General features: G+C 39.2%; 1 protein-coding gene across 1 annotated transcript; it reads right to left on the reverse strand.

The window, feature by feature from the left end:
• Positions 1 to 7,307: 7,307 nt before the first annotated feature.
• LOC131393592 (olfactory receptor 1J1-like) lies at positions 7,308 to 21,961 on the reverse strand. Its single transcript, XM_058524665.1, has 3 exons — positions 21,814 to 21,961; positions 15,757 to 15,947; positions 7,308 to 8,264 (listed from the first exon to the last, which is right to left on the reverse strand). Exons 1-3 carry the CDS (start codon positions 21,959 to 21,961, stop codon positions 7,308 to 7,310), a joined length of 1,296 nt encoding a protein of 431 aa, XP_058380648.1.
• Positions 21,962 to 22,974: the final 1,013 nt, after the last annotated feature.

The following is a 22,974-nucleotide window of genomic DNA, read 5'->3' on the forward strand; positions in this document are numbered from 1 at the left end:
TTAAATTTTTAACACTTCTATGTTGATTCTTCAATTTTCCCTGCTCTCGAACTGCATATAAATGGAATAATACTATATTTATTCTTCTAGGCTTTGCTTTTGTTGTCTAATACTGTCCTTGTGAAATTCATCCATACTGTATAATGTTCCACTGTGAAGCTATAACAAACTAGTCTGTTCTATTTTCTACGGCTATTTTGGTTGTTTTCAGCATTTTGCTATTACAAACAATGCTGCTACAAACATTCTTGTACGTTATCTAGTGTATATATGCACCAGATTCTGTAAATTCTAAGCTCAGAAGAAGAATTACTGGATTGTAGGCATGTGCATGTTCAACTCAACTATCACTGCTAAGCTCTTCTGTGAAATAGTTGTACCAAGAAGCCAGTGGGGAAAATCTACATAATATATGATTTCAACAGCATGACGTTCTGGAAAACCTATAGAGACATCAAAAAGAGCAGTGGTTACCAGTAGTCCAGGGATTGAAGGGGGGAAGCACAAATAGGTAGGGCAAAGGGGATTTTTAGGGCAGGGACACAATTCTATATGGCGCTGTAACTGTAGATACATGTCATTATGTATTTGTCAAAAACCAGAAAAAGTGTGCAACATAAAGAGTGAATTCTATTGTTAACCATGGACTTTAGTTAATAATATATCAATGTTAGTTCAATTGTAACAAATGTACCACACGGATGCAAGATGTTAATAAAAGGGGAACTGAGTAGGGGTGGGAGAGAAGTATATGGATGCTTTCTGCTCAATTTTTCTGTAAACCTAAAATTACTCTAAGAAATAAAGTTTATTAATTTTTAAAAGTTATATAAATTTAAATCTCTATCAGCTGAGTATGAGAGTTCCTATTACTTTACTTCTTCAACAATACTTGGTATTGACAGATTTCTTAATTTTTCCAATTCTGGTGAATAGAAAAATATCTCATTGTGGTTTTACTTTCTATTTACCTGATTACTTATGAGGTAGAGCATCTTAGCCTATGCCTATTGGATATTTGTGGCAGAGATGGCTGGCTGTCCACCAAAATTTCATGACCGCCTTCCCATGTGTGAAGTCATCACTGGGAGGTCGCTGCCACATTTTCTACTAATCTAGGAGTAGGTACGTGACATATTCTCCACAGTGGAAGAGAATGTGTGTTGTTTCCTGGATAGAATTTTAAAGTGTATGTGTCTTCTCCTCTATTGTCTGGAAGCAAATGACCTGCTGCCCAGTGAGATAATTGAACCTGGTCCCTGAATGACTACATAGTAAAACACCATCAACCCACACTGGACGATTATAGCAGCCATCAATATCCTTCTTGATACAAAATTTCCCTTTTGAGATACATGATTATTTCTTTTCCCTGCTTTTTTATTGGGTTATCTTTTATTTATTGTATTGTAAGACAGACTTCATATAATCTGGAAATAAATCCTTTGTCAGTTATATATACTTCAAATACCTTTCATTATTGGAATCTTGTTATTTTTGTTTTGTTTTTACTATCTATTAATGTCTTAATTTTAATGTGATTAAAGTTAATGCATTATTTTATGATTTGAGTTCTTGAATTTAACATGCTTCCTTGAGAAAGTCACCTTGAAAATAGCAACCATTCTGTTTCAAAGACAACAAAGATGGGATGTGGCATCAGGAAAAGTGCAGAGTCTGAGTAAGAGTGGACTCAAGATTTCTTCTCAGAGGGAACATCTTGAATTTGCATAAATAGTAGGAATACTTCAGTGGAATCTCCTCTAGCACAATTTGCTACGGATAACTCAGCATTGGGTGGTTCCGCCCTATACTCTTGCTCAAAGGATAGAGTTGTTCAGCAAAGTAACCTACAAGACTCATATAGTACTATAGTGTCAGTGTCAGAGTAAATGTCCATTAAACTCAGAGATATTAGTATTAATTCAACACACACACACACACACACACACACACACACACACAAACACCTTGTGACTAACAGCTCATATATGCAAGGCATTGTCCAGAGTCTGGGGGAAGTTTGTGACCTTGGAAAGCAAAAGCCAATTGAATGTCTAGAGTGAAACCCATTCCCTTGACACAATTAACACGCTGTGATAAGAAACTGAGCTAGATGTCATCAGAATAGAATGATACAATATCAATAGCATATGCTTTGATAACAACTCAACAGGATCCAGTTGTTATAGCACTTTGAAGACTTCCATCCGTGATAGGGTTTTGTACTGGCATTGGCTAGTAAAGCATGTGCTTTTCCGTGTGGTTTAAACCAAAAATACCTGAATTTTTGAAAAGAAAAAAAGGACTTCCCTGTCTCATGTACATAAAGATAGTGTGTTACACATTTACATAAAATTTTAAAAGTTTGCTTTCAGTCCTTGAAATATATAGAGTTGATTTTTTATTTTTATTTTTATTGAGGTCATAATAGTTTATAACATTATGAGATTCCAGTTGTGCATTATTATTTGTCAATCACCACATAAATGCACCCCTTAACCTCTTGTGCCCACTTCCAACTCCCTTCCCCCTGGTAACCACCAAACTGAGCTCTCTGTCCATGTGTTAGTTTATATTCCACATATGAGAGGGTCATACAGTATTTGTATTTCTCTGTCTGGCTTATTTCACTTAATATAATACCCTCCAGGTCCATCTATGTTGTTGCAAATGGGACAATTTTGTCTTTTTATGGCTGAGTAGTATTCCATTGTATATATATACCACATCTTCTTTATTCAGTCATCTGTTGATGGCCGCTTGGGTTGCTTCCAAGCCTTGGCTATAGTGAATAATGCTGCAATGAACATAGGGGAGCATAAGCCTCTTTGGATTGTTGATTTCAAGTTATTTGGATAAATACCCAGAAGGGGGATAGCTGGATCATAACGCATTTCTATTTTTAATTTTTTGAGGCATCTCCATACTGTTTTCCATAGAGGCTGCACCAGTTTGCATTCCTACCAGCAGTGAATGAGAGGTTCCTTTTCTCCACATCCTCTCCAACATTTGTTATTTTTTGTCTTGGTGATTATAGCCATTCTCACGAGTATAAGGTGATATCTTAGTGCAGCTTTGATTTGCATTACCCTGATGATTAGTGATGTTGAACATCTCTTCATATGCCTATTGGCCATCTGTATATCTTCCTTGGAAAAAATGTCTGTTCATATACAGTTGATTGTTTTTAATGTATGATGTAGAGATTCATTTTAATGTTTCCTCATATTAATAATGAAGTTTGTAAAATTAATTAATTTTAAAGAGTTTATTTTTTTCTCCACTAGTCTGCAATAGATGTCCTCAACTGAAAATTAGATAATTTCATTTGTACTCCAAAAAACAGATGTGGATAAATGATGGGTAATCTTTAAATGGAAATGTGTCAGTAAGGATTTGTTCAGGACAATAGGACAAAATTGCTTCCCTATAAAACTGTTATGGAAGCTGGAGAAAAGAGGTCAAGGAAGTTGCCTTTGAAGATTAAAAAAGTTAACACTAAAGATTGCAGTGTAAAGCATAAAATAGATAGTTTCCAAAGATTAATGGGTACTAGCTGAAAATCTCAAGAATCACTGAAACCCCCCACCCGAAATGTCTCAATCTGCAGCAGTCATGCAGGTGGCTCTTTGGAGCTCAATGGGAAACTACTGTGAATCTCACATCTGCCTATATTTCTGGTTATAATTACCCCCATAGAATAATGGCTTCTCCTTTTCCGCCTTCTAAATCTCTCACGAGTTCCTCTCATTGGACAACATTAAACATGCAAAATACAGAAAAGAAAAATGTGGAAAATATAGTTTCCAGTCTGACAACTACAATGCAGAGGAAGCCTTAGAAGCACGTGATGATGATGCTAAGTTAATAACAGATAATCTAGTTTGGGGCATAAGGACAAGAGAGAGAGTGGGTAGGAGGCTGAGAGAGTGGGTAGGAGGCTGAAAGAGTGCCCATAAGCAAGTCTTAGGAACAGAATGAGGGGTACATGGGACTGAGCTACCCCAGATGAGCCAACTTTAGATCAGCTAACATGCAGCTGGCCACAGAAGCATGAGTGAGACCAGCCAAGACCAGAAAAATAACCAACCCAAGCTAGATCAGCTTAAGGTAGATCAGCCAAGCCTCAACTATCCCTCAGAATCATGAGTAACATAAATGCTTATTGTTGAATGCTGCTGAGATTTTGTGGTCATTTGTTATCCAGCACTTTTGTGGCAAGAGCTAACTGATACACAGGGGTATGAAAAAGCATTTAGGTCACATGGGCAAGCCTAACATCAGTGGAGTGGGAAAGTATATTCTGGCCCTGGGAAGGAAGGAGTAAATCTTTTCTTAAACAATAGTCCAATATACCACACTTAATGCCTGGAATGTCGTACAAGTACTTCTCAGGAGATGTAATTTTTTCCTGCTTTTCCTTCAAATTTCTTTAGTTGAGGATTGTTTTCATCTTCAACTGAACAAAAACTCTTATGGACACCATAAATTCTCTTCTAACTCTTAGGTATTATAAATTGCAAAGATTACTTTCTATCACAAACACTGCCTCAGTTCTGTTTTAGTTACAGTTGCCTTTCCCCCATTGGATCTGGCTGTAGGCAAGCATCTGAGGTCCAGAAAGGAGTCATAATGATATATTATCTCTTTTACCCTCATTTTTCTCAAGTCTAGTTGCAGTTGCTGAACCTACCTTCTGGGGATGGAATGTAGATGGGAGAATAGAAAGAGGTGACAATAATAAGCTTCTTTGGTTGCTACCATATTAAAAGGTTTTGACTTCTCTCGACCTGGATGATGGTTAAAACTGACTCATTCTCTTGTTGTCACTTCCAGGCCAGGGGATTTTCAGAGACTTCCAGGCTGCCTTCCCACACATCCTCTGTGATATAACTAAGTATATTTATTCCTATGAATGCTTCTCCTCATAGCTCCTGGTTTTGCAGTGATGTATTCCCTACAGATCTCTTATTCTCTCTTGGAGTTTCCTACATTTTCTAACAGGTTTTCTTGAGAAGAATTGAAAATGGTTTCATGTCACTTCTCTCTCTCACATAACCTGCCTGTGCTCCATTGGAAACATTTTTGCTTTTATTACCCCACCAAGAAAAGAAGGGAAAGTATTTCCCAAACATCATTCTACTCCATAATTCCAGTTCCTTTTCCCCTCTCGTTTCATCTTTCCTATTGCTCTCACTCTCATAAAAGCAAGGGACATATATCAAACTTTTTAAATGATTGTTTTGAAGCTTCCCCCACTAAGCTTCAAGTGAAGAGGAAAGCATCCCATTTTCTGTTGGGAAGATTTGGGGTTCACTGTTCAGTTTCTCAAAAAAATAAAATAAAATAAAATATACACCACTCTACAAAAATCTCAAATCTCTAGGTCTTATCAGTTTTAGATCTACATCTAGGTGGAGAAACTCAAGAGTTATGAAATTGATTATTGGACTGTAAACATCTATTCCTATAAACATCTTTATTTTGTATCTTTTTTTTTTTTTGCTGAGGAAGATTCATCCTAAGCTAACATCTATTGCCAATGTTTTTTTTGTATGTGAGCTGCCGCCACAACACGGCTGCTGACAGACAGGTGGCTTAGGTCCACACCCAGGAACTGAACTGGGATCCAAAAGCAGAGTGTGCAGAATTTAACCACTAGGCCACCAGGGCTGGCCCTTCATTTTGTATCTTAAAACTCACTTTGGTATCTGGTGTCTATCAAAGCTTGGTATATCAGTTAAAACTTCCAGTTTAACATCCTGACACATGCTGCTCCTTCTTCCTGTGGTCATCTGGACAAGATAGAACTTTGTGTGTCTAGATAATTCTGATCTGTCAAGTCTCAGGTAAAGCAACATCTTCTCTGGGAAGTTTTTCATATCCTCTGCCACTAGGCTGAAGTAATTATTCCTCCTCAGGACACAGCATTCTGTAGAAACAATTATGGTCCTTGGCTGAATCACTCTGGAGTCAGAGAGCCAAGATTGAAATCTTCCTTTTAATAACTGTGATTTTAAGGCAGTCTTCTTCAGCTCTTTGAGCCTGAGTTTTCCCAACATATCTCTTAGGGTTGTTGTCAAGCTTAAATTAGATGATTTTAATGCATATTAAGCTGTTCAACCAGGACCTGAGACAATGGAGGTGATATTTATTTTGCCGCTGAATATCTGTATGTGTTAGGGGAGAAAGGAAGCATAGGCTGTATTGCTGAAGGACAAGAAAGCAGTGTGTTAATTATTAAGGAAGGTAAAATTTCACATGTTCTCCCTGACAGTTCTAGAAGGGCTTAGGGTCCCTGGATGCCTAGGTGCCTGGGTGAAGGAGAAGCCATATTGTCATCAAAATGGAAAATTCTTTAGAAATGGAAATGCAAAAAGCCAAACACATTTTAGAACAACTTTAATATTGGAGAAGGGGCAACCCCAATGGCTTTCATTCAATGATACTGGCCAAAGTGATCTCATAGCATCCTCAAAGTATTTTACAATCCCCGTTGTGTGAGAAAAGAGCAAATTAAATCCTATAAAGCATATCCTATTTTACTCCCCCTAGCAGGTGAAAGAACAAAGTCAGCAAAGATTTCTGAGTAACAGCTCTGGAAGGAAGACAAGTGAGATTAGATATAGATAGATTAGATATAGATATAGATGATATAGATATAGATATAGATATATAGATATATTGATATAGATATAGATATAGATATATAGATATATAGATATAGATAGTTTTTTTGTGAGGAAGACCAGCCCTGAGCTAACATCTGATGTCATTCCTCCACTTTTTTTTTTTTTTTTTTTTTTTTTGTGAGGAGATCAGCCCTGAGCTAACATTCGCCAATCCTCCTCTTTTTTTGCTGAGGAAGACGGCCCTGGGCTAACATCGGTGCCTATCTTCCTCCACTTTATATGGGACGCTGCCACAGCATGGCTTACCAAGCAGTGCGTCGGTGCGCGCCCGGGATCCGAACCAGCGAACCCCGGGCCGCCGCAGCGGATCGCGTGCACTTAACCGCTTGCGCCACCGGGCCGGCCCCTCATTCCTCCACTTTTTGCTGAGGGAGATTGGCCCTGAGCTAACATCCGTGCCCATCTTCCTCTATTTTATATGGGACGCCGCCACAGCATGACTCGACAAGCGATTCATCGGTGTGCGCCCGGGATCCGAACTTGTGAACCCTCTGGCTGCTGAAGCAGAGTGCATGCACTTAACCACTACGCCACCAGGCTGACCCCTAGTGAGCTATATTTGTAATAATTTATATTTACATTTTATTGTAGAAATAAGATCTTATAGGTATTTTAAAAGAAAGGTAAGTATCTGTTGGAAGAATATATTTTCTTACTCAAGAGTTTTCTCACGGTCCCATTCATGTCTTTATTTCTCAGGCTATAAATGAAGGGCTTCAACATGGGAATGACCATTGTGTACATCAATAATGCAATTATGTTTTTGTCATTGGTGTTACTGGATGAGGGAAGAAAATATAGATCAATAACTGCCCCATAGTTGAGAGTCACTACTGAGAGATGAGATCCACAAGTGGAAAAGGCTTTGCAGATGCCCTTGGTAGAGAGAACCTGGAGGATGGTGGCCCCAATATGGCCATAAGAAACCAGGATGCAGAAGAATGGAAGCACAATGGTTGCTAATCCCACAGTAAAGATTACCAATTGGTTGAGGGAAGTGCCTGAGTAGGACAATTTGAACAGGGCAGCAAGGTCACAGAAGAAGTGGGGGACAGTGTGGTCAGCACAGAAGGACAACTGGGCCAGGAGGAGGGTGTGCAAAAGAGCACAAGCACAAGTAATGAGCCAAGACCTGGACACCAGTATGACATAAATGCTCTGACTCATGATGGTGGTATAATGGAGAGGGTGACAGATGGCCACATACCTTTCATAGGCCATTGAAGTGATCAGGAAACTGTCCAAAGCAGCAAAGAAGATGAAAAAATATGTCTGTGAAATGCTCCCTGCATAGGGGATGGGTTTGTACTTAGTCTGCATGTTCATCAGCATCTTAGTGATGGTTACACATGAGAAAGTAGTATCAGTGAAGGCCAAGTGACTGAGGAAGAAGTACATGGGGGTGTGGAGGCGAGAGTCCAGCCTGATGAGCAGGATGATGAGCAGGTTCCCCAGAACCGTGGTCAGGTACATGCCCAGGAACAGGGCAAAGAACAAGCCCTGCTGCTCAGGCCCAATGGGGACCCCCTGGAGGAGGAACTGTGGCACGCTGCTCTGGTTCTCCCTCCTCTTGTTGGTATATTAGCTGCAGGGACTGGTGGAGAAAGTTAGGGAAAAGGAATGTCTCAGGATAAAAATGACAATTGTGGCATAGCATAATAGAGATGTTCTTTTGATCTAGAGAATATCTTCATCCATATTTTCTTATATTTGATGTATATTTCACTGGATAAAAGTAGAAAAAGTGTAGGTTTAGAATATACAGCCACTTTCTTTCTCAATCTGGTCCCAGTCTCTGTAAATGATAATACTAACAGTTAAAGTTTATTACACATTGTCCTGATGCAGTGTTCTAATAGCTTACATGTCGTAACTGATTCAGCAGTCTTAAGTAGGTGAGCTAGGTAGGTAGTGTTATTATTCCCACTTTCAGAGGGAATAGCTGAGGCAGACAGTCTCCCAGTCACTGAGGTAAGAAGAGGAGAAGCTGAGATTTGGGACCCAAGAATTTGACTCAGAATTTCATCTCTGAAAGGCAAACAAAGTATTTGATGTCAGAAATCTCATTACCCTTCATAATTTTGTGTGTAATGAGCTGTTTAAATCTGTATCCTGTGCTTCTCTATATAATCCAGGATTATTTCTGATGTTTTCATTGACTATAGACCCAGAATCTCTCGCAGACAATTAATGCATATACAATATAAATTTTTTGATCAAATAAAAGATGTCACATCCAATTAAATTCATCGTAGTCTCCTCTTTAAGATACTTACATCAGGCCTTGTTGAAGAACCACATTTAACCCCAATAATCCTGGGATCCCATGTTATTTGGTTGCCACATGGCATCACATTCAAAGAAGTACAATCTAAAAGCCAAACATAATTTCAAAAGGAATTCTAATCCTTCGTTGTCTCTAAAATAGCCTATAAGAGATTTATTTCCTAACCCAAATAAATATTTATCAAAATATCTATATATTTTTTAGAAGAAAAGGTAAGTATTCGCTACAACAGATCAAAGCTATTATAATGCTGCATTGACTACAACAAATAATGTAATTTTACAAAGATAAACCAATAAAACAGTGGAGGAAAATAAAGAGCCTAGAAACAGACATGATTATAACGAGGACTTGGCCTCACTATCACTTTTTCAGCCAGATTCAGAAGGCAACCTGAAACCAGTCCTGGTTCCTCCACCCCCAAGTGAGTGAAAGGAAGAGTGTAATTATAAACCAACTTAATCCTGTAGGTGATAATTCATGTTAAATGATAACTTTCGGTGACTACAGCAAAGTAGCCAACTGACTCTGTATAATGCCTGGAAGAAGATATCAAATCATAATATTTGTGAATGCTTTACCATTAAGTCTCCAAGAAACAGATGACAGATAGTTTGCTACTTAGTCCCAGAGGCAGAAGGCATTCTGCACAGACTCCTGGAGAATCCTAGCAGACCCAAATCTGACCCCACGATCTTCATGGATTGTGGAAAACGAGTCATGGAATATTCTCTCTAATTTTCTTGAGATTCTTAAGATTATCTGGGTCAGTTTTTCTTGAAGGGACATGCAGAACAATATTGAGCCTTCCATATCCCTACCCAAAACACCACCCTCAATAGCCTGCTGGTATCTGAAATTCTTTTAGCAATAGTAAAAGGGCTTGAAGGTCCCAACTATAGATTCAATTTAAAAGTAAATATTCTGGGGGTGCCGCCCGTGGCTTAGCGGTTAAGTGTGCGCGCTCAGCTACTGGCAGCCCAGGTGCGGATCCCGGATGCGCACCAACGCACCACTTCTCTGGCCATGCTGAGGCGGTGTCCCACATACAGCAACTAGAAGGATGTGTAACTATGACATACAACTATCTACTGTGGCTTTGGGGAAAAAAAAGGAGGAGGATTGGCAATAGATGTTGGCTCAGAGCCGGTCTTCCTCAGCAAAAAGGGGAGGATTAGCACAGATGTTAGCTCAGGGCTGATCTTCCTCACAAAACAAAAATTAAAAAATAATAAAATAAATAAAATAAATATTAAAAAAAAAGTAAATATTCTGGGGAGAGAGAGCCTCTGGCCAGCACTCTCACTGAGATGGAATGGCTGGGAGCTGTTGATGTTTGGGGACCAGGTTTGGATGGCAGAACAAGGGCACTAGCTCAGACCAAGTGAGGAGGGGAGATGGTTGGGGATTACAGGCAGGATGAAAGCAGGGGCTATGGACACCGAAAACAAATTTACTGTCTTTCCAATTTGGCTGATATGACTGATATAAGGCTAGACATTGTCGCATTGTTAACAAAATCTGAATTAGCACTTAATTTATACCAGGTGCTTTTCAAATACTGTTCACTTCTTTAAGCCATAACCTGTCAGCACAGGCACTCTGATCCTCATTTTAGAGAAGAGAACATTGGGGCTCAGTGATGAAACTTGCCCAATGTTATAGATCTAGGGTATGGTAAACCTGAGATTTGATCCCAGTCTATCCAGCTTCAAAGAGTATACTCTTCCCACTATGTTACATGCCTTCACTAACTATATCCTCAAGTAAGACAGTACTTGCTGCCAGAGAGCACTCAAAAATGTCAGGAAGTAAAGCAGGCAGTTTGAGGATGAATGAAAATCTACGGTTTCAAGACATGTGCCTAGATGACAATATCAATAATAATGATAATAATAAAATTATAATAACAATCATTCATTAATCACGTATTTATTGTGTGATTAATATAGACTAGCTGCTATGACGTACTTTGTATCATGCCAGCCTAAGAGGACCACAAAAAAGACAGTATACTCATTTAACCAGTTGGAAACTAAGGCTTAGAGAGTATAAGTAATTTGCCTAAAATCATTCAGCATGAAAATGATGGACAGATCATTCAAGCCCCGATTTATCTGATTTCAAACCCATATTCCTAACAACCATGCTGTGTTGCCTACAGCAGAACATGACTTGATAAAAAAGACACATTTGGATATGTGCTACTCATTAAAGAGAAAAAGACAGGACCTGCAATTTCCAAAGCCTTCGGCTGGATGCACTGGCTCAGTTCTTCATCAGATGATCAGAAGTGAATAGAGGGCCTAGAACACCGGCTGCTGGATTTACAAAGACAGCTGATCATGAGCTGAATTTTCAGGGCTCCAAGACAAAAACAGATCAGATCCTCACCAATGTTTTTAATTGACTACCTAGTTTCTATCAATAAGGGAAAGATTAAGGCAACTGTGGTACACACCTATTGGAAATAATGTCATGTAGCCACTAAAATGGGTTCATGAAAGCTCATGATATAATATTTTAAAGAACATAATAGAAAATTGTATATAGGTATGTTTACAATTGTTTGCAAAAAATGCAGATTAGTATTATTATTTTTAACTCTGGAAGGTTATACTCATAGCTTTGATACAGGACAGATATTCAGCACAACTGTGAAAGATATAACATTTTCCGGAAGAGGAAGGTACAAATCCAAAGGAATTGTAATTATTGTGTGCACTGATGTTGTTTGAGATGGCACAACAAAATTATATAAAGTGCATGGCACAGATCTGCAAGATTTTGTAGCAGATTATTCACTCACACACACACAGACACACACACGTATTGGTGAGTGAAGTAAATACTGTCCTTACCTAGCTCGGGAGTAATAAATTCAAGTACTGTCAGCTCTGGGGCATGAACTAATTTTCTAATTTCTCATTTTCTCTCCCAAAGTCTTAGAGCTGGGGCAAGGAGAAAAGTCACAAGTTCAACCCTGAGGTGGGGAGGAGGTACGCTCTCTTTTTCAGACCAAGACAGTGACAAAGGTGTCCATTTTTATCAGCCAGACTGGGAACCCAGGGGACCCAGGCCACAAATTTCTGGTGAGGGACATTTGGGAGTAATTATTGCATTTCCCTTAACCATTCTCAGGGGAGATGTGCCTTTGTTAGATACTAAACATAGTCAATTCCTTTGGGAATATACATGAGGACTTTTATTATTTGCAGATTCATTTATTTATAAAGAATTTTCACATCCATGAGTCCATTTAAACCTCACAATAATTCTTGAGATAGATAGTATTTTTCTCATTTTATTGTTTTTGTGTGTGGCTCAAAAGAAAATGGCCAAATGAGGATTCAAACCCAAACACATTAACTTCAACCTAAAGCCTAATTCCACTGAACCATGATGCCTCCCTTATAGCAGTGGGCTCTGTATCATATGGACTTCTTTCTTCCCACATTCAATCCAATCCGGAACTGGAAGGAGAGTTGCTACTATTCCTAGGGAATAAAAACACTTATCAATGAACTATTGGACATCTGTTTCTCAGACATAGAGATTTTTTTTTTCTTCGTACAGAAACATCTGAATGCGTGTAGGGATATACATGTTTTTTTGTCAGTATGACACATAATAGTTGGCACATAGTCAGGGCTCAAAATATATCATTTATCCATAAGAATGAGTGTGAGAAGCCTTTGGAAACCTTTTCCATTCAGACTAGAAAATATATAGAAGAGACAGAGAATCAAGTGGAGGAGACAGCATTTTATTCATTATTTTTTCCAATAATGTATTCATTCTTTTACCCATTCATAAAAATACCGTGTACCTACCATGTGCAAAGGATTTTATGCGTACTGTGAGTAAATATTTCGAAACACAGGTTTTTATCTCTCAAAGAGCTCCCAATTTAGTGAGCGGGATGGACAAGACAGGGTGTGTCAAATGCTGTAATGAAGGTGAGTGCTGAGTGCTATGGGAACACAGAGGAGGGGTGTCAAACCCAAATTTAAGGGATCAAGCAAGGTGGGATTGTAGGAACTAATATGTAAGCAGAGATCCAAGACAATCAAAACAAGTAAAATGTGATGTGTACAGCACAGAGGCAGATAATTGGAAGGGAGAAAAAGAGAGGAATAGGAAAAGACCTGGAGCTGAGACAGGATGACAAATTTGGAAAGCTGTTGTCAGGAAAGTTAGAACAGCTGAAATGTACACTTGAACAGGGAAGAGGTTCCCGACAACGCTAGAGAAATTAGCAAGAATGAAACATGCAGAACCTTGTAAACTATGTTGAACAATTTGCACTTTAACCAAAAGGAAAGGGAGAGTCATAGGGAGGATTTGATAAGAATATTAACAGTTTCATATTAAAAAATTATCACTATGGGTGAAGAATGGATAATGAGCATGTGTTTGCAGTGGGTGGAGGGAATGTTGGCAGGACAGGAATAGATTGGTGAGACTGCAAGACCAGAAGCAAGAAGACTAGTTAAGACATGGTCGCAGGCATTTAGGTAGGAGATTATGGAGTCTATCTAAGACAGATGATGGAGCTGGAGAAAACATTATGGATTTAAGTCTTCTTCAGAGTCAAAATATAAAGGATGCAGTTATTTTAATGTGAGCTGATTTTGACAAGACTATATAAAATGAGGAAACAAAATCGTTAAAAACATCACTAAATTTATGGCTTGGGCAGCTATGTGTATGGTTGTGCTATTCACTGAGATAGGGGAAACAGAAGGAGAAACATATTTGAGAAGTTTTTAACACACTGAGTATGAAGTACCTATGGGTCATCCATGAGAAGAAATTAAGGAGTACAGTGGATATATTTTGCATAGAGATAGAAATTCATGGGCCATCAACACAGAAGAGGATGAAATTGCCTAAATAGAAATGAGGTGAATAAGAAAAATTAAGAAAAGAGAACAAGAATGGAGAGGAGAGAAAGAGGGGAAGGGAAGACAGAGGAGGGAAAGAAAAGTGAGGGAAAGGAAGAGAACAGGGCTGAGGACAGACCATAGGGAACATTGATAATTAAGGAAATGGAAGAGAATGACAGTCCCCCCAAAAAAGCATCAAAAACAACCAGAGACATTGAAATAAAAAATGAAAATGTGGGACCAAGGGAGATAAGGGAAGAGAAGGCAAAGTGTTGAAAACCACCCATTGAATTTAGTAGTAAGGAGGATTTTGGTGATGTAACCAGGAACAATGTCAGTGAGTGGTGGGAACAGAATCTAGAACACAGTGGATTGAGGAATAAATGGAAAGCAACGGAATGCAGAAATGGGCTAGGTGGGTTGATCCAACATTGAAACTTGACTAAATGGGTGGGATGGAAGACCACTGTGTTAACAATTCAGGCAAATTAGTAAGAAAGTTATAAACCATTAGATCCATCCCGGAGAGGTAATAGAGTGGAGACAAAAAAAATTGGGGGGAAAAAATGGACAGGATCAGAGACTGGATAGATTATGAGGCCAAAGATCCTGTATAATGAGTATAGTGGAAAGAGAGAGCAAGAATTAAATGGTTAAATTTACTCTTTCATGGGTAAAGCAATTCCAGTTTTCATAATATGGCCGTGGGAAGAGATTGCTAAAGTGAATTAAGATCAAGGTCATTGACAATGAGATCAAAGAATGAATATGCCATGTTGTTGAATTGTTCATTCATGCAAATGCTGAAGGCACCCAAGTTGATAGCTAATTTTCAGGGGAGAAGTAAATTAGTCCAGGTGCCAAAGCCGTAACAAAATAGAGTCATTGGAATTTGGTAGTTGGTGGTGTAGGCTTTGACATATAACAGTTTCCACTTTTTGCCTAATACAGAAAAAGCTTTATGGAGAAAGATGTCTAATTACAGCATAATTTTAAAATATAAGAATTAGTTACAGCCTAGATTCCATCAATAAGGGAAGCATTAAGGCAGATATGGTATATATCCATTAGAAGTAATATTACATAACCATTAAAATGATATTTATTAAAATCTTATGATATAATTTTTGAAAGAACATAGTAGAAAATTGTATATAGGCATGTTTACAACTATTTGAAAAACGCAGATTATCATTTTTTTACAACCTGGAGGAATGTCCTCCAAAATGTTAACAGAAGCCGTATTTTCTTGTTGGAAGTGGAAGCATTTATGTGTTTAAAAATATTTTTTTGCCATAACATTTACATAACCATGCATATATTTTATAAGTAATGAAAATATTAGACAATTTTGTGAATGAGTTGTCCAGGTAAAAGCCCTTATACTTTGATTCCACTCTGATAGGTTCATCCACTTCTTTTTGCCCAAAATACTCTTTGTCTCTGAACTTCCATTCTTACTCCCTTTAGGCCCCTGACAACCCACTAAACTGTTCACCAATGCCCAAGATTCCATGTATATTCCTACCCCAGGCCATTTATTCAAAGATAGGACTAGGTGTACTGCTCAAAAGCTTTCTGAACAGGGAGGATTCCCCTGTATCACTATTGTTCAGAGCCACCCTGACAAGACCTGAATTGGAATAGCAGTAAATTTTCAGCTCCCACAAACATATGTAGCTGACCCACAAATGAAACCCAGGATTTGTTCTATCAGTTGGTTGTATGGAACCCCTCATGAAGCCATAGGTGTGAGCTGAGAGAGAGACATCAATGCAATGTAGTTAGATGGTAAGAGGGTCCAGGTCACCTGTTTTTGAAATTTACTTTTGCTCTCCAGACCTACTAAGGTTGAATGCCAAATTTGCTGTTGTGTCTACCTGACCATGTGACTTTTTGTCTGCCAGTACTCAGCTCCAATCGCTTGATGTCCCTTGGTTAGGCACTCAGTCTCTACTAAGGCCAAGTAATTTGCCAGCAGCTTCAGAACTCTACATTGCAAGTCTTCTAACGGAGTTGACCAGAGGTTCCATGAGGCGCCATTATCTACCATGGATACCTCCAACACCATGGGTCCTGCCAATTTAGATGATCCAATTAGCAGAGTGCCTTGTACCAAAACCTGTATCAGCTGCAGAGGTCTCTAATGTGCTAGATCCCACTTAAAACTGGTGGTCTATCAAGTCATTTGACAAATTGGTCAGAGCAGTATTCCAGGCGTGGTATGTGCTGTCTCCAAAATCTAAAGAGGCCTACCAAGTGCAAAGAAAGGATCAATAACTTCTCCTTTGCATTCTAGTTAGATTCCTGTCTTGTACCTATCCCATTGTAAGCTCCTTGTGACCCTCTACCCCATGCTGCCAGGAACAGGTCTTTCTTCTGTCCATAGTATGTGAGACCTTAATCCAAGGTGTCTCCATCCTGACTCACCATATTTCAATCTGTAGAAATTCACCACACATACCATTGTCTGTACCTTGCAGTCTACCACTCTGTACTGCTTGCTTACATATCTTCTTACATCCAGTGTCTGAGCTCCCTACATCCTCTATACAAGTCTTTTTGTCTTTTTGACCTACCTATTTGCCCCCCATAGAGTTTCCTTTCCCAGTGCACCAAGTGTCTGCCGTGTCCTTCCCAGGGAATCCAGTGCCTATAGCCAATCTAGTTTACGGCCCACCTGGAGTTTGCTAATCTGCTACTAGTACCAATATTCTGGTAGCTTCTCTGGCTTTTGCCTAGAATGCTAACCATGAGACATGTACTAGAATTCAACAATTCTGAGTTGACAGAGTTTTCTGGGTTCTTCTTCTCCGAGATACGTGGAGTTGTGGCATTAATACAGGGTCATCACAGCTAGAAAGAAGCTGCCCAGATATAGGTTTCACTATACCTACCACCTGTTAAAGCCAGATATCAAAAAGGCCAAAATAAACTCTCAAAGATTATTATCTCAAGCCATAAATAATTCTTTGTCTATATATCTCACCCTTAAGAATCACAAATGTCATATTAAATGACCATTTTATTCAAAAATCAATTTCAACATACTTGGGGTTTTCAATTTTAACAGTCAAATTTTCTGGATGTATGTGTCAACTTTTTTTCCTATTTGCAAGTTTATTTTCTTTGTGGGTTATTTTTGGTCTTCCCTCCCTCCCTCCATTCCTTCCCTCCCTCCTTCTTTCCCTCCTTCCATAACTTTCTTCCTTCCCCCCTTCCTTTCTTCCTTCCTTCCTTCCTTCCTGCGTTCCTTCCTTCCTTCCTTCCTCCATACCTCCCTACCTCCCTCCCTTCTTCTTTCCTTCCCTCTCAACCTTTCTTCCTTCCTAACTTTCTTCATTCTTTCCTTCTTTTATTTATTCCTTGAAAACTATTTTTATTTGATGTAACCGACCTAAGTTTGTCAAGAAAGCAATAAAACCTCCAAAAAAGGTGGTTATCTCTGCCTCTTCCCACTTTGCATTTCATAATGATCACCAGAGAGAAGAAACACAAAGTCATTTCCTTTAGGTTATCTGGTGGGTAGGCCCCAAAAAGATCCCTTTGAATGGGATATGGTTATACCTAAATTCTCAGGGTCCATTCAGTCACTTAGCTTTCTATTTGGACCTGATTGGAACCAGTAATTCTTTTTTTTTTTTTTTTTAACTCTCTGGAGTTTATCCTATGCCAAAGTATGATTATGGCTGGGGAAGGAGAGCCTGGAATGGAAAGGAGACTGAGGGTGGCTTGAGATCCTATCTCGTTGGGCTCATTCTCAAAGGTTCTCAGCACAAACATGCCTCCCACAGGAGAATTTTTCTAGAGGAATCAAGGGGAAAATTGGGCAGTTAGTCCAAGCTTGATGGATGTCTTTAACTGGAAATTACAAGTCTTGCTCCCTACCATTTACTTTCTCTCCTTGGCTAGTTATACTCCTTGGTTCACAGATCTTGGGTTGGTAGATAAAAGTGAGAGTCTGAGCTTGTAGCTTTTATTTTTGGTGTCCAAGAAATGTCTAGGACCTTGGAAGCTGATACTTAGGTACCCTAAAGAGAATCTCAGGACACAATTTACCACCAAACATTGGATCATAAATTCAGGCAAGGTCAGTATTGGGGATGAAATGGGTATTTTTTCTCAGCAATATATGGGTTTATATATGGGTATAGAAGAGGAAGAATCAGAAAGCTGATTTTGGCATGGAGGAGAAGAGAAAATAAAAAAGATAGAATGATAGAGAGAGAGAGAGGAGGAATAGAGACATGGGGTGATGGAAGAATACAGATACAGAGGCAGAGAGAGTGAGAACTGAGAGGGAAGAAGGAGAAAACGGTGAAAGAAAGATAAAATGAAGGAGAAGGCAGGAAGAGAGAAAGAGGAAAAAGAGAGAAAAGTGACCCAGAAGATAGAGACAGAGAGACAGAGGGGCAGAGTCTTTCAGGAAGAATTTCTACTTGCTTTGGATCCCAACACAGAAAACCAGGCCTGGACAGCCCAGAATGTAAGCATTCCAAAACTGTTTATGTGGTTAAGCTGAGAATTTCAGGAAGGCCTCTTACATTCCCAAAATGTCTCCATCACTGACTATAAAAATGCTCCAAATGTCAACACTGGGAATGTTTTTCATTTGTTGCTGTTTAGTCAGGACAACATTCTAGTGCAGGGCCTTGTCCATGGTAGGTTTTGAAGGTCCAGTTGCTGAATGAGTGTGTGTGCTTTAAGGACAAATGTCCCTCCAAAGGTCACTTATTTAGTCCCTAATTTATGAATATCTAGGACTGTTCAGATCATTCCTAATTTCTGAAGCAATATGAGGGAACCTGAAGTTGAGAAAGACACCTTCATTGAAGGGTTATTGAAGGAGAGATGTAGGAGGCTGGGATCACGGTAAACAAAGTCACTTCTTACATTCTGCTGAATACATGCCTTGATCCCAAGCTCATGGAAGTAGAACTTTATTATTCACAAAGGCCACCGCAGTTACCCTCCTGCCCTTGGCTTGGAGTTGTGGTGGGAGGTTAATGATGTATTGGCACCTGGCTGCCTGGCAAATCATCCAGTTCATTCCTAAACACAGTCTGGGGCACGGACACTGCTCTCAGCTGCTGGATATGAAACATAAGCTGCTTCTGTGGCAACCAGCCCCTCTCCTGAATTTCCTGTTTAGTTTTCCCCCATGATAAACAATGTCCATCTGTTTCTCACCTGCCTGAATGATAACTCTAGCACTAGAGTGATGGTTTTGCTCTGTGATCACGTTTCCTATGTTACTGCTCCTGGTTTGCCATCTTGATTTTTACCAATAATTTCTAATCTCAATTCCACATCTTTGTCCAACATATCAAAACCCAGAGTACAGCAAATGAACGGATATGAATAATTTCGTCCTGTGTGTGAAAGATTGTAAATTCCTCTAGTCACTCTCTGGGTAGATTTGCATTTTGTCTTTAGCTGTGGCAGGAGAGATACCAACATTTATTGAGAACTATGAAAGAAAAGATATTAAGAGATTTGCACGTCATCTTGTTTCATCTTTACAATAAAATGCAAAGGGCTTAAATATGTGTTTGTAAAGATTCTTGTCTTTCTGAGATTCACAAAGGTGAAGAAACTTTCTGTGGGACAAAAGTGTCATAATCGAATCATGATTAGGAGCCAAATCTATCTTGTTCTAAAACCTGTGGCTTTTCCCCCATAGTCTCACACTGAGATAAACAGGGTTGAGAATGCCTAACTCCTCAGGTGGCACTAGAAAAAGGAGGAAGTTTGAGCTCAACACTTTTCACACTGGGTTTACTGACCTGTGAGGACACATTTCAGGAATTGGGATGAGGTCTCTATATCTGTAGATTTGAAACCCGCCACTGTTATTTGTTCTTCTGCTGGGTTTTTGTTCCTGGCTAGAGGCACACTGGATGAGTAAGATCTTTCTCTGCCACTCTGCTTTTTCTTATCAAAAGAGAGGACAATCTTGTGATTTTGTAGGTGAGATGTTTTAGAGTCTCTTCTGTGATTAGTGGAAAATGCTTCTAATGAGAAAGTAACCTCATTTCCCTACTTGTTGGGTAGGAATTATCTCTGTGAAGCTATTGCTTTGTTTTGTTATATACAAGGTGGCAGTTGGGGAAGGACACATGTATTTTGCTGCATACTAGTACCCAGATGACCAGAGTATTAGGATGTACCAAGATCTTTCCAATATTCATATGTCAATTCTGTATTAATGTTCTAACAAACTACCACAAATTAAATGGCTTTAAAAAAACCCACAAATTTATTATCTTACAATTCTGGAGATCAGAGGTCAGAAGTCAGAAATGGGTTTCATTGGGTTAAAACGAAAATGTTGGCATTCCTTCTGAAGACTCTAGGGGAACATCTGTTTCCTTACTTTTTCCAGCTTCTAGAGGCCACTTGCATGCCTTGCCTTGTGGCCTCTTCCTCCATCTCCTATGCTGGCAGCATAATATTTTAAAATCTCTCTCTGACTGAGTCTTCTGTTTCCTTCTTGTACAATCACAATGTAACCTGTGATTACATTGGGCCCACCCAGATAACCCAAGATAATCTCATTTTAAAGTCAGCTGATTAGCAATCTTAATTCCAACTGCACCTTAATTCTGCCTTGCTGTGTACCATAACATATCCACAGGTTCTTGGTCTTAGGATGTGGACATATTTGGGGGTCATCATTCTGCTTGTCACAACTGATTAGCAGGTGTTATGTTTTAAGATGGCAGGAACACTCAAGAGGGAGATGAAACTTGGGATACACTTAAATCTCATTTCTTTTGGCATCTTTTTATAATAGCCCTTATTTTTCATTATGGGATAGGTGTTATCATGTTGCATAGGGAAGAAAGTGGGGCTGAATTTGGCAAGTATTTGAAAAGATATGCTGTGTCTGCAATTTAAGATGGTGTTGAATTGTCACTTAGCCTTCTATGTGTTGACAGTAGACAATAAACTACTAATAACTTTGCCTAAAATACTTCCTGCGAGTCAGACTGGTCCTTAGTTTCTCAACGTGACATTGGATCTCAGGAAACCCACAACCACCAGGGGGAAGGAGTCTAAATGACATCAAATGGAGATGTGACTTTCTGGGGAAATTAGAACAGAGAAATTAACAAGGATGGGAGTGGTGGGTGAGGGACAAGAGGTTGGAAATGTAGGAAAGATACAGATTTTCCAGGGTCTTTAGGCCATATTAAGGTAGCTACACTTCAACATAAGCTCAGTGGGAATCCTTTGAGAGTTTTTAAACAGGTGAAGTCATTTAGGTTTAAAAAAAAATAAAGTTTTTTTTGTAATCTCTCTTTGACTGCAGTAGGAGAATGGATTAACATAATCCAGAGTTTCTTAAGGACCGTCTACCAAATTGAAATAAACAAAATGTATGTATATTGATGAGTGTTCTTTAACAAATACAATACCATTCTTTTCTTCCTTTTATTTGAAAAGGCCTCTTCAATGTGAAATTTAACAATGGGTGTTGAAGTCAAACCTTCTAAAGGTTACTGTGAAATGGTTGATGATTTGGAATACTCACCACAGAGCATTCTTGAGGCAATGACATTGCTGAGACATCATATTCCATGGTCTGATCCTCAGTGCCACAAATAGAAGAATTTTATTTTGTCAGGAACAAGAAAAGCTGGCTCTCATTAACATTCCCTCATCCACAAATTTTCTAATTTCTTTATGTGCCAACATATGAGAAACAGGTTAAGTTTCCCACTTTCCAAAATAAAACATACATATTTTTCACGTGACTGCTAAAAATGATTATTTCTGATTCCTTAGTATTCTCAATCACTCTTCATTCACTCCCAGTAGAGGAAAGAGTAGCATGAGGAGGGAGAACCAGAGCAGTGTGTCGGCGTTCCTCCACCTGGGGATCCCCAACCCACCAGACCAGTAGGGTCTCTTCTTCACCCTGTTCCTGGGCATGTACCTGACCGGGTGCTAGAGAACCTGCTCATCTTTCTGCTCATCAGGCTGGACTCTCGCTTCCATATCTCCATGTACGTCTTCCTCAGCCACTTGGCCTTCACTGATGTCTTCTTGTCATCTGTCACCATCCCTAAGATGCTGATGGACATGTTCACTAAGTACAAATCCATCCCCTATGCAGCGTGCATTTCACAGATGTATTTTGTCATATTTCTTACTGATCTGGACAGCTTCTTTATTAAATCAATGGCATATGACCACTATGTTGTCATATGTCACCCTATTCACTACATCACAATCATGAGGGAAAAGCTGTGTGCCCTCATAGTGACTATATCCTGGATCCTGTCCTGTGCCAGCTCCCTTTCCCACACCCTTCTCCTGACACAGTTATCATTCTGTGCTGCTAACACTGTCTTCCATTTCTTTTGTGGCCTTGGTGTCCTGCTCAAGCTGTCCTGCTCAGACATCTTCCTTAGTGAGCTGATCATGTTCACGGTAGGGGTGGTAGTCATTGTCATTACCCTGCCATTCATATGTATCCTGGTATCTTCTGGCTACATTGGGGCCTCCATCATGAAAGTCCCTTCAACCAAGGGGATTTGCAAAGCATTGTCCACACATGGCTCTCATCTCTCTGCGGTGTCTCTGTATTATGGGGCAATTTTGGGCAGTCCCTTTCAGAACATTAAGCAATTTCATTGACAAGAACTTCGCCGTGGCTCTCTTGTACACAGTGGTCACACCAGTGTTGAACCCCTTTATCTACAGCCTTAGGAACAGGAAAATGAAAAAGGCCCCTGGGAAATTCTTCAGTAGAGCAGCATTTTTCTCACAGTGACATTATCTTTTATATAAATCAGAAACTAATTTTCATTGATCTCATGTATTTGATTTTCCATCTGAATATGTCTCAAAACATTTATGTCTCCCAAGTCCTATGACAAATGATGGCATATGGGATGTACTTGGTAAATATTTGTTGACAAGTATTTCATTCTCTTATTAACAATACTTTCCTTTCTAAATAATTTTTGATCAGTAAATTCTAAATTAATTTTGTTACTGATTTCTGCAATTTGGGGGTATAAATAATACTATAATATACAGTTTGGCTGTCTTTATTTGAAGAGATTTTTGGAGACCCTTTTATTTTTGGCCC

The sequence above is a fragment of the Diceros bicornis genome, chromosome 28, assembly GCF_020826845.1.
Source record: "Diceros bicornis minor isolate mBicDic1 chromosome 28, mDicBic1.mat.cur, whole genome shotgun sequence".
Taxonomy (NCBI): domain Eukaryota; kingdom Metazoa; phylum Chordata; class Mammalia; order Perissodactyla; family Rhinocerotidae; genus Diceros; species Diceros bicornis.